A 14283-nucleotide genomic window follows, 5' to 3' on the forward strand; every position below is an offset into this window, starting at 1 on the left:
AGGCACAGTTGAATCAAACTAAAATGACATAGGATCTAGCGACAAAGTATCCGACAAGACTCTAGTCTCGTGATGTTCAAAGCATCGTCGCGGACGCCGCTTAACATTCCGGCCAATCACGGAACGCGTGGATTCCGCGGAGAGAACGCGAGACCCTGCCAAGTGCGTCGGAGAAGGCCAAGTCTTGATGTCCCGGATTCCTCTTATTTGGGTTGAATGCGACGCTGTAGGTCATATCACGGAAGCCGAAGTGAGCTTCATTCAGCGAATTCGTCATGAGGTTACCAAGATGGTCGGTCATCTATTCTCTCAAGTGGCCTCTTTGACGCCATACTTCCAGCCACCTCTTGACCATGTCAACCCCGATTTGTCTTCCTTTCTCTACACTTCCAGCATCAAACACCACGCCCTCGCCATTTCCACTGCCCTCGGCCATCGACTGGAAGAAGCCTAGTAGCTTCAGAGCTGGCAGCTCCTTCACACTCAAGCCCTGCGATTCTGCCGTCGCTTCTAATCTAGACACCCATTCGCTCATACCAATGTGTTGCACCTTTCTTCCGCAAGCTTCCTCCAGCTTTAAAACAAGCTCGTTCCATGAGATAGCGCTCGGGTTGACAAGATTGACCACAGCATACGACGTCTCAGCGGCGCTGGGAATAATCGCCCTCGCGATGGCTTCCGCACAGAAGTCGACGGGGAGCCAGTCGACCCTCGTCTGTAAGGTCGGCATCGCATCGAGGTGATCGAGTCCCGCCATCATCATGGTAGGCCACATCTCGGTATGGTTCCATGCTCCCAGTCTTGAATGACCACAAAGTTGGCCAACTCGGAGGATTCGGACAGGGGTGTTGTGAGTAGATGCGTAGTGCTGCGTGACTTGTTCAATGATGAACTTGGACTGCGCGTATCCGGTAGGAAGGGCATTTGCAGGATCCGCAGAGAGAGGAAGTTCTGGCACTTTGGTGCCGGCGGGGCTTCCCATTGCTGCAGCGACGCTGCTCATGAAAGTGAGTGTCTTCTCGGGCCCCTTGAGACAGAATGACATGAGATGCATAGTTCCTAAGGTCATCATCGTCAGCTCAGAAACTCTGCGTTGGCATAAGACATATCTCACCTTTCAGACAGTCGTCTTCGAACCGTTGAATCGGTTGATTGAAGTCCAACTTCCAAGCATTGTGTATCACAGTTGTCACCTCATTCGCCAGACGTTGATATATCTTCTCGTCCAATCCCAGCTTCTCGTCCTTCATGTTGTAGCTGACGGGAACAATCTTATGGCTTTGGTAAATGCTCGTCGAGTAGCCCCTCTCTTTCATGAAGCTCAAGACTCGAGATTGAGGATCGGCTCCTCTCACCGCACAGTAAACCTTTCGTACCGTTGGCATCTGGATCAGGACTTCCAATAGCGCATTGCCTAGGGCACCACTAGCCCCCGTGAGAAATATGACTTCGCCGTCTTTCCTGACATCTTCTCGTTGATAATGAGGGCTATTCCAGTTTTCAACTTCGCTGTTCATGCGGTGAATAGTTGACCCAATCCACTCGTGGTGGTTGCTGACCGTCGGAGCCTTGCTATCAAGACCACTTTTGGACAGCTGAAGGAACTCGAAAAGCTTCCTTGCCGTGGGATATTCGAAAATGAACATCAATGGGAAAGCCCCGAGCATCTTCACAAGTCTCGATCGTATCTCGACAGCACGCATAGAATCGAGGCCAAGTTCGTACCAGTTACAATCTTCTGCCAAGTCTTGTATGGAGATGCTGAAAATATCGGCCACGACTCTTCGGATTGTTTCGATGTCAAAGATATCGGGGTCTCTCGAAGGATCAAACTCAGTATCTGCATCCGTGTCAAGCGGGTTGCCCAGAAAGGAGTTGTAGAGTTCTTCCACCTTGTCCCCGTACAGTTCCCAGGCAAGGGTTCGTCGCACGTTCCCTTTCGGGGTGATTGGTAACGTCTCTCCCTTTTCCAGAATGAAAACTGCTTGACGAGGAATCCTTGAGTACGTCGGCGAGTTCTCATTGCAAGCTTGAATCACTTTCCACACCTCGTCGATAAGATCAGCTTTTGATATAGATCTCTTCTCCACCTCAGACCAACTGATCTCAACAACAACAGAGGGGCAAGGCTTTCCTGTCCCAAAGACTGCAGTCTTCGCAATAACACCGGACTTGTCCTCCTCAAGCGTCATAGCGAGCGCCGCAGCATGCGTCTTTTCTCCATTGCTGTGCACGAGGATGTCATCTCGTCGACCTTGGAGGACGAAATACCCGCTTCCTGGGGGGTCCTCAACGAACAAGTCACCCGTACGATAAGGATTTGGCGCCGTCTCGTCGAGCCAGAGTTCTGCGGCTAACGGGAAGCCGCGGTACACGACGCACTCGAACAGTCCTTCCGCAACGGTTTCCATTCGCACATACTCCGACTCGGGGTAGAGGTTTCTGAAGCGGTACACATCTGGGTTGTCTCTCGTGTGCGGTATCGTCCGAAGCGGCGGCCCCGTTTCGGTTGTACCGTACGTGGTTTTGACATTGACGCCGATGCTCTGGACTTTGGACAACATTGAAGGCGACAGTGGGGCTCCTCCTGGTTGTAGAACCTTCAGGCCTGTGAGAGGACTGTAGTCTTTGGTGGTGAGAGTGATGTATTCGTAGAGGTCCTCGATGACTGAAGGTGCACAGTGGAGGCAATCTGGTGGATAGCCGAGGTTTGTCAAGGAATTCCATGCAAAGAGGATGGAGCTTGGAGCTGGTGGCCATTGTGTTGGAGGTAAAGAGGTAGGGAGTCCGGTTGGAAGTCCCGACAAGGCGATTGACAGTCCAGCAACGTGGAATCTGAGCAGTGTGAGCATATATCCCAGTAGCGAGAATGATCGGAGTCTTACAGAGGGAAACAAAGATACCAATTCTCGACGAAGAACTCTGGAAGTAGTCTGTACATCCGTGCAATCTGACACAAACTCCTGTTTGTGTGAATAATTGGTTTCGGCACTCCAGTGGAACCAGAAGAGTGGATGATCATTGATTGAAGATTCCACTCGTCATCAGTCTCAAACACAACATTTAGTTCTTCAAAAGCCTCTAGGCTATGCCCTCTCAATTCGTGCAGGCTGATGAGTTTCGTCGCCGGAAGTTGACACTGGCTTTCCCCATGTAACGAAGCTTCACTCGCCTCGTCGGTGACTATCGCAATAACATTGCATACTCGGAGAAGGTGATCCCTCGTTGCCGGAGAGTTCTTGTTGCTAAGTAGAAGAACTCGAAGGTGCAAGCGATTCAATGCGAACTGGGTGATGAGGTATGAGATTGAGTTCCCAACACCCAAGAGAGCGACAGTGGGTTGCTGACCAGTCTCATTGGCAGTTGTAATTGCCTCTTGAAATCGCTGAGAGTAGAACTGTGATGCTGCATCACAGAGTTGATTGAGCTGAGCCCAGTCCAGCACCTCAAATGAGTCACCAACAGGATGTATGAAAGCTGGCTTCGATGGCTGTGTTGTGGAATTATGCTTGACTAATGCCGCAACACTCGTCAACGCTGGGCCAGAAAATCTGCAAGTTCGGCGTTGGAGCCATTAAGTCAGTCGAGGTTGATGGGTACGATATTGGTTCCTACCTTGAGCTATGAGGGTGCCCGTGAAGTTGCCATAGTTTTCTCAATCTTTCATCGGCATCTGGCGCAGGAAACACGGTTGGGTCGACGGCAGCAATTGATGAAGGTGGCTTCAGGTCAGACACCGCGATCGGTGCCATGTTGCCAAGGTATAAACATAGGTGAATCTTCAATTGTGTTCGCTCTTGGAGGCTGTGACTTCGTGGGATCCAATCTCAACAAGACTCTTGACGAGTGTGCTTCTTCAACCTCGGATTAAGATGACAATATCGCAATGGATCAGCCGCTATCCGTAAGATCAATCCTATCGAGTTTAGCAATCTACTTACAAGTTACAACCCAGTATCCTTTCGTTGATCAACTGATTAGATTATGCAACGCCTATCATAGTGCTTGTTGGAGTAACGAAACACCAGCAAAGGATAAGCCAATGATATTTCTGTGCCCCGATAATCGGACTGATAACAATGCACGCCTATCGCGTGCCTATCACAAACATTTGTGGCACGCATCCGGAAACCGCACGACCATGGCGCTCGGCAACGGCGATAGCTGAATCTCTGAAAGGGAATCTGATAAGCCTCGTCTTAGAAATGACACCGGATGCGCAACAACGTAAAAGTAATTAGACATCGGTTGTTCCGACTCCCCGCAAACAAAATTAGCAATTCCAATTGTGCCATCGATCGCCCTGACTATCCCTTTTCTCCTGAAGGTGAGGCCAGCTTTTAGTCGAGACTCGGGAGCAATCTACTATCGATACCTACACACATCAGTAGCTGCAACTATGGGTCTCCGGAAGCGTTTGGAGCTCCGCTCCGAGAGCGCCGACCTCGGCACGGAGGGAGGCCGGCTGTCGAACAAGGACATGGACCCTATCCCGATGGGCTCCCCTGAGCGCACGTGGGGTTGGCCGAGTTTGCTCGGCTTCTGGATCGCGGAGGCTTTCTCCATCTCGATGTATCAAGGTGAGTTGCATACAATATTCCATGATCGAATCTTTCTACTACGAGTAGAGTGTCACTGAATAACTACTGACATATTCCCTTTCGACAGTCTCCTCAACATCTGTCACGAAAGGTCTTAACCCAGGCCTCGCAATCCTCGCAGTCTTCATCGGACATGTCCTCGTCTGCATCCCGGCTATGCTAGACGGCTACGTCGGCTGCATCTTCGGCATCAACTTCCCCGTCTTCACCAGAGCCTCTTTTGGCCTCCGAGGTTCTTACGGTGCCGTGTTTGTCCGCGGTGTCGTCGCCTGTATCTGGTTCGGCACCCAGTCCTTTCAGGGCGGACAGTGTCTGCAGGTCATGATCTCCGCCATCTGGCCGTCGTTCAACAATTTCCCAAACCACCTCGCTGAGAGCGCACACGTCACCAGCTCCGAGTTGCTGTGCTTCTTCTTGTTCATCATCGTTCAGCTGCCGTTGCTTTGGTTGCATGTGAGTAGTCTGAGGTACATGTTCATGGCCAAGACGGTGATTATGCCAATCTTTGGTTTGACTTTGTTCATCTGGGCCATCGTTGCTGGTAAGTACTCCCATTGAATCTTGACGAATTCCAAGAGCAGTGTATCTAACTTCCTCATAGGCAAGGGCTTCGGACCAACGTTCTCAAAGCCAACTCTCATCAAAGACGGTACTCCCGCCGTCGTAGTGTTCTTCCAATGTGTCACCAGCGCCATCGGCCCCAAAGCAACACTCGCCCTCAACATGCCCGACTTCACACGCTACGCAAAGGAACCCCGCCAGGTCTTCTGGACACAGGCCGTCGGTCTGTGTGTCCTAGTCACAATGTGTGGTGTGCTAGGTGCCACCGTGAGTAGCGCCTCCGAGGTCATTTACGGCAAGGTGACCTGGAACCCTCTGGAAGTCGCACGGCTATGGGAGAACCGCGCTGCTCAGTTCTTCGCGGGTCTCTGTTGGGCGTTTGCGGTGATTGGCACGAACATTAGCGCCAACAGCGTCTCTTTCAGCAACGATTTGGCGCTATGGTTTCCAAAGTACATCAACAATAGGCGTGGAGCGTATATATGCGCTGTGTTTGGTGTATGTGCCGTGCCTTGGTACATCCAGTATAGGTAAGTTGTGTGCATTGTCCCAAGATCAAGTTTCTCTACTGACTTTGGATCCGCGTCGCAGCGCCAAATCCTTCTCCTCCTTCCTGGGCGGTTACTCTCTCTTCCTCGGCGCCATCGCGGGCATTATCATCACTGACTTTTGGATCTGCCGCAAGCGCACAATGGCAGTCTCGTCTCTATTTGATCCGCGAGGCATACACTACTACACCTTTGGCGTCAACCCTAGAGCGGTCATCGCCTTCATCTTCGCTATTGTACCAAACATCCCCGGTCTTGCGGCTGCTTGTGGCGCTAAAGGAGTTCCTAAGGGCGCAATCTATCTGTACAGTTTGAGTTGGCTCGTCAGCATACTCGTAGCGAGTTTTACGTATTGGGTGGGTTGGAAAATCAAGCCGTTCCCTGTGGACGACAGTCGGGAGCAGCTGTACGTTGACGGATATCCCACGGTGGAAGATTCCATCGGGTCAGAAAAAGGATTGGAAGGGAAAGACCAAGACGTGAAGATGGGATGAGGAAAACCTCGGATGCTCCTACCAGGCCCCTTTGCTAGGAAACAGTTTGTTATTATTCAATGTTATTGAAGCCAGATCTTTTTAGACTGGAGGTCAAGCACCATCTCTGGTGGATTATCCTCAATGCTACAAGCCCCGATTCGAAGCTGCCTCGGCTGCTGCGGGTGTCAATCCGATGAGTTTGCCAAGCCCAGCCACGAAGACGGCGTCAAGTCTCAACAGACTCAAGTTCAATAAGTCGCAGCTTCTCGACTTGATCCGCAATAAGCCCCTCCATTGAATCAAAAGGGCAAGTGCGTCTTCAGCTTCCGATGGTGTCGGAGAGAGCGCGAAAAGCAAGACAATAAAGTTGCTCGCAATGGCGAAGTTGACGCGGGAATCTGCCCATCGTCAGCTGTTCAGCTAAAGTTTCCGGAGAGAGCATATGTATCGTGTGGAGAGCGAGACTTACATGAATGCCAGAAAGCCTCGAGATGGTGAGCCTCTAGTTTCGCGAGAAAGTCATGCATCTCTCGCGCAATAGTCATGGCGCCAGTGCGCAACGCCGTGCGGGCTTCAGTTGGAACTTCGATGCTTTTAGTTCGGAGTAGTGCCTTGAACACAGCAATCTTGGCAGTGATGTAAGCGAGCTTCAGACTACCGTTGCCGTCTAGACCGCACTCTGGCAAGGATGCCGAGGGTTGTTCTCCCACGTCGGGTCGGTTTTGCAGCCACTCTGCAAGCTCGATTCTCAAAGGCCGGGCAACTTCGAATGTTGCCTCGAGGGACTTGGAGAGAGCTCTAGTGGCTTTGATGGAACTGCGCCAGTCAGTCAGTACAAGTACCGAAGCATAGATGCTGTATCTTTTAACCAACTCACAACATGTTCTGCTGAATCTTAGACACGATCTCGGTCAGTGACGTCAAGTGCAGAAAGTGCCTGCACACCAAAGGCCCTTCATCCTCACAGCCAGGAACATCACCAAAGTCATCCGGGCCCAAAGGTGACACATCCCAATCGCACTCCTGAATATGCGAGCTCCTCCCAAAGTTGAGACTCAACCACCTGTCCTGCACATAAGCTGCCCAAGCAAGCCGCCTCCGCAACCTCTTCTCCCAGCTTGGAATCGCCCAGTCGGACGGGTCCAGATTGAGCCCTAGGCACTGCGCAAGCGCCACGGTGTCAGCAAGCATGGTCCACTTGAACGGTGTGTCGGCGACATGCTTGTTCGTTGGCCGCCGCTGGATCATGAGGAGCATCGTTTGTACGGTGGCGAGGGATGGGGTGTGGAACTCGGAGAGGGCGGCCATCCAGGCGAGTTTGAAGAGGTGGTCTGCCGAGGGGAGAGTGTCTACATCTACGCAGAGGATGTCGTCGAAGACGCAGAAGGGGAGGGCGTGGCCGTAGATTGCGGCGAGGAGACAAGTTGGCATTGATGAGGGGCTGCCGTTGAGGTTTTGAATTGTGTATTCTTTAGATACGACTGGAAAGTATGGCTGGACGTATTTCCAGAACCTGCCTTTGGTCAGATCGAAATTCCTTCTCAATCAAGGCACGTAAGAGTGAGTATGAGGGGGTCTGGTCAACGTCTTACAGTGTGATCAGTCGTTGACCAACAGTCTCAGAAACCATGTTCGAGACCTCGCATCTGAGGTCGGTCTCAGTAGCTCCAAGGCCACCAGGTTGAGCTTTACTCGCTTGCGAGTTTCGCTGCAACATGAACTGAATAGGAACCCCATCATCAGGGCCCATATTCCTGATGCGCAGTTGCTGGAACGTACACTCGTCTCTCTCATCGAAGTGATACAAATTGAGCAGATACGGATCCGATTCACCACTGAGACCAATCACCTGAGCATTGTGACCGGGCTCTGCATCTAGCGATGAAGGAATGAACACGTTCTCTCGGCGTGGAACATCTGGTGAAGACGTCGTGGGTGGTGATACCGGGCTCACAGACTCCGTCTGTCCTCTCACGAAGATCGAATCGACAATGGGCGAAAGTTCCGCAGACGGGAACCTACCATCTGCCCCAGAGGCAGCTCGATCGATGTCCTGTCGAGGAGGGCTCCTGACTCCATCACTGGAGCCGCTTTGCCGCCGCTCAGATAGCCGTCTCCTCTTGTTTGGGCCCCCAACAAAGGTGCACTCTTTGCCTAATCGTCGGCATAATTCACATGGCGGTGTGTCCTCGTGCACCAAGCAAGCGGCGCGCTTATAACGGCAAAAGTCGCAAGGGTGACTGTTCCTACTACTCTTTTTGGTCTGGCCGTTTACGTTGATCTCCATGGTGTGGACTTAAAGATGGAAAGCATGTTAAGAAACTTGATGTCGTTGCGGACTTCGTTCCCCGCGTCCCCCAGGATTCCATGTTGGTTGAGACTCTGAGTTGATCTGCGAACTATCGGACTCTGATAACGGAGCGTTGGCCGATTGGATCATGAGCAAAACAACCCTGCATTCGATAGCAACAAGCTCCATGGTTACTGGTGCATGACTTCGGCTGATACTTGTTCCATTTAAGCTCAAGTTGTTATTCCCGCGGCCAACTCTAGATCCAATCCTGTCCCCTCGCCTTTCGTCCGTCACCAGAGCTCTTGTACACGCCTCTCTTGGCTGTGGCACCGCCCATTCTAACTAATCCGACTAGATGATGCACCCCGGCCAACACGCCATCAACAACCTGCACCCCGTCTCCGACAGCCGCCTCCACGGCTCCCTTGAGCGGAGTCATACCCGCACATCCCAAAAGCAGCACATCGGCCCCCTTTTCCTCCACGAGCCGCTTCCCGACGGCCGCCATGATCCCCATAACCTCATTCTGGCTCTTCTCGTGCAGGTCCAACACACCCAGCTTACACGACACTACGCCGGCGCAGGACATTGAGAAGCCGTAGTGATGAATACTATCCTCGTGCAACACCTTTGACCGCTCACTCACAGCGATGAGACCGAACCGTCCGCCCAGCGTACGCGCCGCGAAGAGCGAGGCCTCCATGATCCCGATGACGGGCTGGCGGGGGAGTTCCTCGCGAAGCATGCGGATGAGAGCATGATCAGAGTAACACGCCACCAAGACGGCGTCGTGCGTCGCCGCAAGGGGCAGGACGGCGCGGGCCGCAGCCGCGGCGGACATTACGTTGTCGAAGCTGCCCTCGATGGCTGAGGGCGCCGGTCTGGGCGCTGTGAAGCCTGTGACCAGGACGTCTGGGGGTAATTGGCTCTCGACCATTGCGACGCAGGCGTCGGTCATGGCGCGGGTGCTGTTTGGGTTGATGAGGAGGATGCGGATCTTCTTTTCAGTCTTTCGGGGTGTGATGCCATTGCTTGCTGCTCTATCGTTATTCTGCTCGGTGGAAGATGTGAGCTTGGGGGGCTCCACGACGCCGGTCTGTTCTGTGATACGGCCGTAATGCTCCACGCGACGATGCCTGGCAAAGTCAAATGTGCGTTCTTTACCCGGCCGGCACTCGTCCAGGTTGATTTCCGCATAGACAACCTCATCCTCGGTCGTAGATGCCTCAGCGATGACCTCGCCCTCCGGTCCTGTGATGCAGCTTCCGCCAATGAGGTCGTACTTCCCATCGTCGAGACCACACCTCGCTGCACTGATACTGAAGCAGGCATTCGTGTAACTATGAGCCTGCATCACCAACTTGTGATGGAAGACGGCCTTGTTCCGCGCCTCGTCCGGATCCATGCTGGCGCTAGTTCCCCAGAGATGCGGCGCGAAGCCGGCTGTGTTGTAGCCACAGAGCACGACCTCGACGCCCTGCAGACCCAGGACGCGCCAGCTCTCGGCCCATCTCCTGTCGTTGCAGATCATCATGCCGAAGATGGGGTCCCCGCGCTCCGGTGCTGCCTCCGGCTCCGTCAAATCGGGTACCCGGAACGCATTCCACCCGAGGTCGCCGGGCTTGAAGTAGCGCTTTTCCAGCTGGTTGGTGGCATCTGGATCTGCAAAGGGCTCAAAGTCGCCCGGGAGATGGATCTTGCGGTATCTCGAGAGGATAGAGCCGCTCTTTGCGTGGTAGTAGATGCATGAGTTGAAGGTTTCGCCATTGTCGGCTTTTTCGGCAAAGCCGACCGAGATGTCGACGCCGAGCTGGTTGGCCTTATCAAAGAACGGCTTTGTCTGCGGCTGCGTCGCTACATCGCCGTGCTCGAAGAAAGAGTCAAGTTCCGAGGGGTCGTTGATCAAATGCCGGGGGAAGAAGGTTGTGAAGGCGGCTTCAGGGAAGAGAACTAGCTGTGCTCCCTTTGCGGCTGCGGCTTCAAGAAGTGATATCATGCGGTTCAATGTTTTGGGCCGGGGGTCATTGTAATGTGTTGCGCCCATCTGGGCCGCAGCCACGCGAAGCTTTCGTGATGGCATTGCTGCTGAAATTCTGATTTTCTTGTGCAGTCGTCGACTCGCTCTGTTTTCAACACCTCTCTCTTACGCAATTGCATTAACTTCAGCCCAAACTTATTCTTTTCATCACGAGAAGTTGCTGAGCTCTTCTCCGACCCCTTCCAGCTCAGTGGTACTGGGTCTACCCCTCATGCAGTGAGACCAGCGCGTAATATCGTCCGTTCTATTCCCTGCAGCTCCCAGCTCCAGTGGTGGGCGATAAGCAGCGATAGGGCGTCGGTTAGTTTGCCGCGCCTGCCTATCTTTGTGTCATAGAGGCCTATCTCTTCTACGCAGGAGCAGCGTTATCAAATCTACGGCCGGTGTAGATGTCGTCAATGACTCTGTAGATACTCTATATCGTGTCGAGGGAAACTCGAGAATGCTAAGTGCTCCGAGCCAAATTCACGAAAGCCTTAGGCGCAGAATATTGTTAGTACAGCGCTGTGAATTTGAACAACAAGATGGAGGTCGATCTCATCATTGAGAATGCCACAGTGGTGAGTGCATGAGTCCATGTCGTTATGGGGCCAGGAAACCCTCAAGCGTACAGACAACTGACACAACAACACATAGGTCACGGCATCTGATGTCCACGCACGGCAAGATATTGTGGTCCGCGACGGCAAAATCCTAGCCGTAGGCCAGAACCTCAAATCTCTTTTTTCAGCCAAGACAGTGATTGATGCTCAACATGGCTTCGTCATGCCGGGCGGCGTGGATTCCCATGTACACCTTGACCAGGTAAAGAGGTTTCCCACTCGAATCTCCAACAGAAACCCCCTTGTCTAACACAGCATCAGGACAACTCTCCAACAGGAGACAACTTTGAGACCGGCACTCGATCAGCAATTGCGGGTGGCACCACAACTATCATCGCATTCGCTACCCAGGAACGCACCCACCAGTCTCTTCACCCAGTCGTAGAGGACTACCACTCACGCTCCAGGGGAAAGTCATACTGCGACTACGGCATCCACATCATCCTCACAAACCCAACCCCAACTATCCTCCGCGATGAGCTTCCATTCTTTGTTAGCGAGGGCATAACCTCTGTGAAGCTCTACATGACCTACGAACCCCTGCAACTGAAAGACGGCGAAATCTTAGACGTCATGATGGCCACCAGGAACCTGGGCATGACAACCATGGTCCACGCCGAAAACAGCGACATGATAACCTGGATCACGGCCCGGCTTGCAGAGCAGAAACTCACGGCGCCATACTACCACGCCATCAGCCGGCCCAATATCGCTGAGGATGAGGCGACGTACCGCATCATCGCCCTCGCCGAGCTCTCTGATATCCCCATCCTCATCGTCCACATGTCTTCCAAGACCTCCACCGCGCACGTCAGGAGTGCGCAGACGCGGCTTCTGCCCATTCACGCAGAGACGTGCCCCCATTACCTCTATCTCACAGCCGACGCCCTGAAGCCGTCTCATCCGGCTACTGATGGCTTCTCCGGCGCCAAGCACATTTGCAGTCCGCCGCTACGTGAGGACCGCATGGACTTGGATGCCATGTGGGCCGGTATCGCCAACGGGACATTTACGACGTTCAGTTCGGACCACGCGCCGAGTAAATACGACCATCCTGAAGGCAAGAAGGCGGGCCTGGGCAAGGAAGATGGTTCCATGCGGTATGACCAGGTCCCGAATGGGCTTCCCGGTATTGAGACGCGAATGCCCTTGCTGTTTGAGGGCGGTGTGCTGTCGGGTAGAGTGACGCCGCAAAAGTTTGTTGAGGTCACGGCGACGAACCCCGCAAAGCTCTATGGGTTGGGAGAGACCAAGGGTGCGATCGCCGCCGGGTATGATGCTGACTTTGTCGTTTGGTACCCTACGGCTGAGCAGGTTACTGCCAACGGCGGGACGGGCTCTGCAAAGATAGAGCCGTTCGTCTTGGAGAATTCGATGTTACATCATGATATCGACTACTCTCCTTTCGAGGGGATGAAGTTTCACAACTGGCCGCGCTTCACCATCCTGCGAGGCAAGGTGATTTGGGACCGCGATGGCAGCGGTATCGTTAGCGATATGGGATACGGGAACTTCTTGCGACGCGGTAAGAGCACGTTGAGCAAGCCGAGGAATCAGTGGGTGAATGAGTTTCAGCCATTGCCGATGAAATGAGCGATGGCGGATCACATACCAGTTTCTCTGCGTATTACCTGAGTTATCTCACCAAATAGTCACATAAACCTGACCTCCGGTTCCGTATGGCGTCTAAAAATGGTCGTAATACTCAGTATGGATAGAAGCGTTGGCTGCTCCAATATCGCTTCGGCAAAGGGAGTTTGATTGACAAGGAGTATACGTCTTAGCCGCTGAGTAGATGAATCCAGACTCCAGAGCTATCTAGATTGATGGAACTCGCATATGCCCATGATGAGACGAAATCGCCAGACACGGGGGTTTCTTCTTTCAATTTACCTTAATGGGCGTAAGTTCACACGGGTACCTTTTGTGACTCGTCCTAAACTTGACGTCCGTTCTAGGGCAGTAGGGCGACGTTTGGAGCTTCTCTGGTGTGAGTCCATCTCCTGCACAAAAGCATAAACGGGAGCTGGCTAGTTGCCTGCACAAAAGAACATTCTTCCTGGACCCCGGTGGGATGTTTGGCGGAGCCACAATGCTGTCTTGTCAGCCAACGCATTCTTGTCCAACGAGCCACCGGAACCGATTCCGGGGCTCCGGGGTATCCGGTCCGATGAGACCTGCAGAAGATCCTTGAACATGCATCTAGGACTTCGTTCTGACGCAAGTTCGTTACCGATCGCACCAAAGCTTTCAGATGATTCTGTCTGGCCCGCTGCCATTGTGTGAGGTCGCTCCCGACAGTACCTACCTTACTAGTCGTGTAGATTTCGCGCCTTTGAAGATGATTGCCATCACAGAATACATCCATCACCATTCTCTTGGTGCACACATCTTACTACTTACTTTAGACATGAACTGTGCCGCTTGATTCAACCGAAAGGCTTCCTGGTGAATCGGCTGATCAGCTCCGAGAGACTGCACTGATTTCAAACCTCTGCCCAGAAAGTCTTCACGCGTGAGTGTGCGTGCCGAAACCAGACATTCGGGAAGAGAATAAGGGCAAAAGATCTCGGTAAGTGTGCTCGATATTAACCCCCACCAACCGCGGCAGCAAGACTGATCGGGAAGGAGAACTGATATTTATGCACAATCTGCAGCTGTGCCGCACACTAAGACGCAGCCGGCGAGACATTGGAACCAACGGCCAGCACAACATGGCACCAACATTTCATAACTCGCCAAGCTGGGGGGGTTCTGATTCTACAAAACACCCCGCGGACCCGGGTACGACGCAAAAAGCGGACGAATTTCTGATCTGATTGGCGTTCTTGCCATCTGCGTGTCTGGTCCGATTGCTACCGAGCAGCAACCCCAACTCACCGTCATGGCCGACTCGACTTCAAAACCTACGCCGCCGCCAGGATCACCTGCGGCACAATCTCCGAAGTCAACCAGGTCTCCCCCAAAAACTAGGACTCCGTCGGACGCAGCTTGGCTGTCCCCCGCTGGAGCCACTGACCTGGAGGCTGATATCGCAATTGATGATGGCGAATCGGTGTGTAACACTGATAGTTCTTGCTCACCACGCGTCTACTGACACCTACTGCCGTAAGGACAACGCGTCTACCATTGACGATAGAATGTAATGCCCCAAGACGCCTAGG

General features: G+C 53.1%; 5 protein-coding genes across 5 annotated transcripts; 2 read left to right on the forward strand and 3 right to left on the reverse strand.

Moving 5' to 3' along the window:
* Positions 1-301: 301 nt before the first annotated feature.
* Positions 302-3752, reverse strand: BDP81DRAFT_493386 (male sterility protein; the record flags this gene model as incomplete). The annotated part of the gene is made up of 4 exons (XM_060595353.1): positions 302-1059; positions 1115-2835; positions 2886-3551; positions 3616-3752. 4 exons carry the CDS (start codon positions 3750-3752, stop codon positions 302-304), a joined length of 3282 nt encoding a protein of 1093 aa, XP_060442812.1.
* A 647-nt stretch (positions 3753-4399) lies between these two features.
* Positions 4400-6204, forward strand: BDP81DRAFT_482634 (NCS1 nucleoside transporter; the record flags this gene model as incomplete). The annotated part of the gene is made up of 4 exons (XM_060595023.1): positions 4400-4580; positions 4669-5142; positions 5203-5692; positions 5754-6204. The coding sequence occupies 4 exons, from the start codon at positions 4400-4402 to the stop codon at positions 6202-6204; spliced, it is 1596 nt and encodes a 531-aa protein (XP_060442813.1).
* Positions 6205-6330: 126 nt separating this feature from the next.
* On the reverse strand, positions 6331-8473 carry BDP81DRAFT_324751 (fungal-specific transcription factor; the record flags this gene model as incomplete). The annotated part of the gene is made up of 4 exons (XM_060584911.1): positions 6331-6584; positions 6656-7002; positions 7064-7699; positions 7779-8473. The coding sequence occupies 4 exons, from the start codon at positions 8471-8473 to the stop codon at positions 6331-6333; spliced, it is 1932 nt and encodes a 643-aa protein (XP_060442814.1).
* Positions 8474-8608: 135 nt separating this feature from the next.
* BDP81DRAFT_432368 (carbon-nitrogen hydrolase) lies at positions 8609-10647 on the reverse strand. Its single transcript, XM_060590775.1, has one exon. The coding sequence runs from the start codon at positions 10557-10559 to the stop codon at positions 8736-8738; it is 1824 nt and encodes a 607-aa protein (XP_060442815.1). The 5' UTR covers positions 10560-10647; the 3' UTR covers positions 8609-8735.
* Positions 10648-11041: 394 nt separating this feature from the next.
* Positions 11042-12712, forward strand: BDP81DRAFT_462697 (dihydropyrimidinase; the record flags this gene model as incomplete). Its single annotated transcript, XM_060593929.1, has 3 exons — positions 11042-11077; positions 11154-11321; positions 11381-12712. 3 exons carry the CDS (start codon positions 11042-11044, stop codon positions 12710-12712), a joined length of 1536 nt encoding a protein of 511 aa, XP_060442816.1.
* Positions 12713-14283: the final 1571 nt, after the last annotated feature.

The sequence above is a fragment of the Colletotrichum phormii genome, assembly GCF_030913505.1.
Source record: "Colletotrichum phormii strain CBS 102054 chromosome Unknown BDP81scaffold_15, whole genome shotgun sequence".
Taxonomy (NCBI): Eukaryota; Fungi; Ascomycota; class Sordariomycetes; order Glomerellales; family Glomerellaceae; genus Colletotrichum; species Colletotrichum phormii.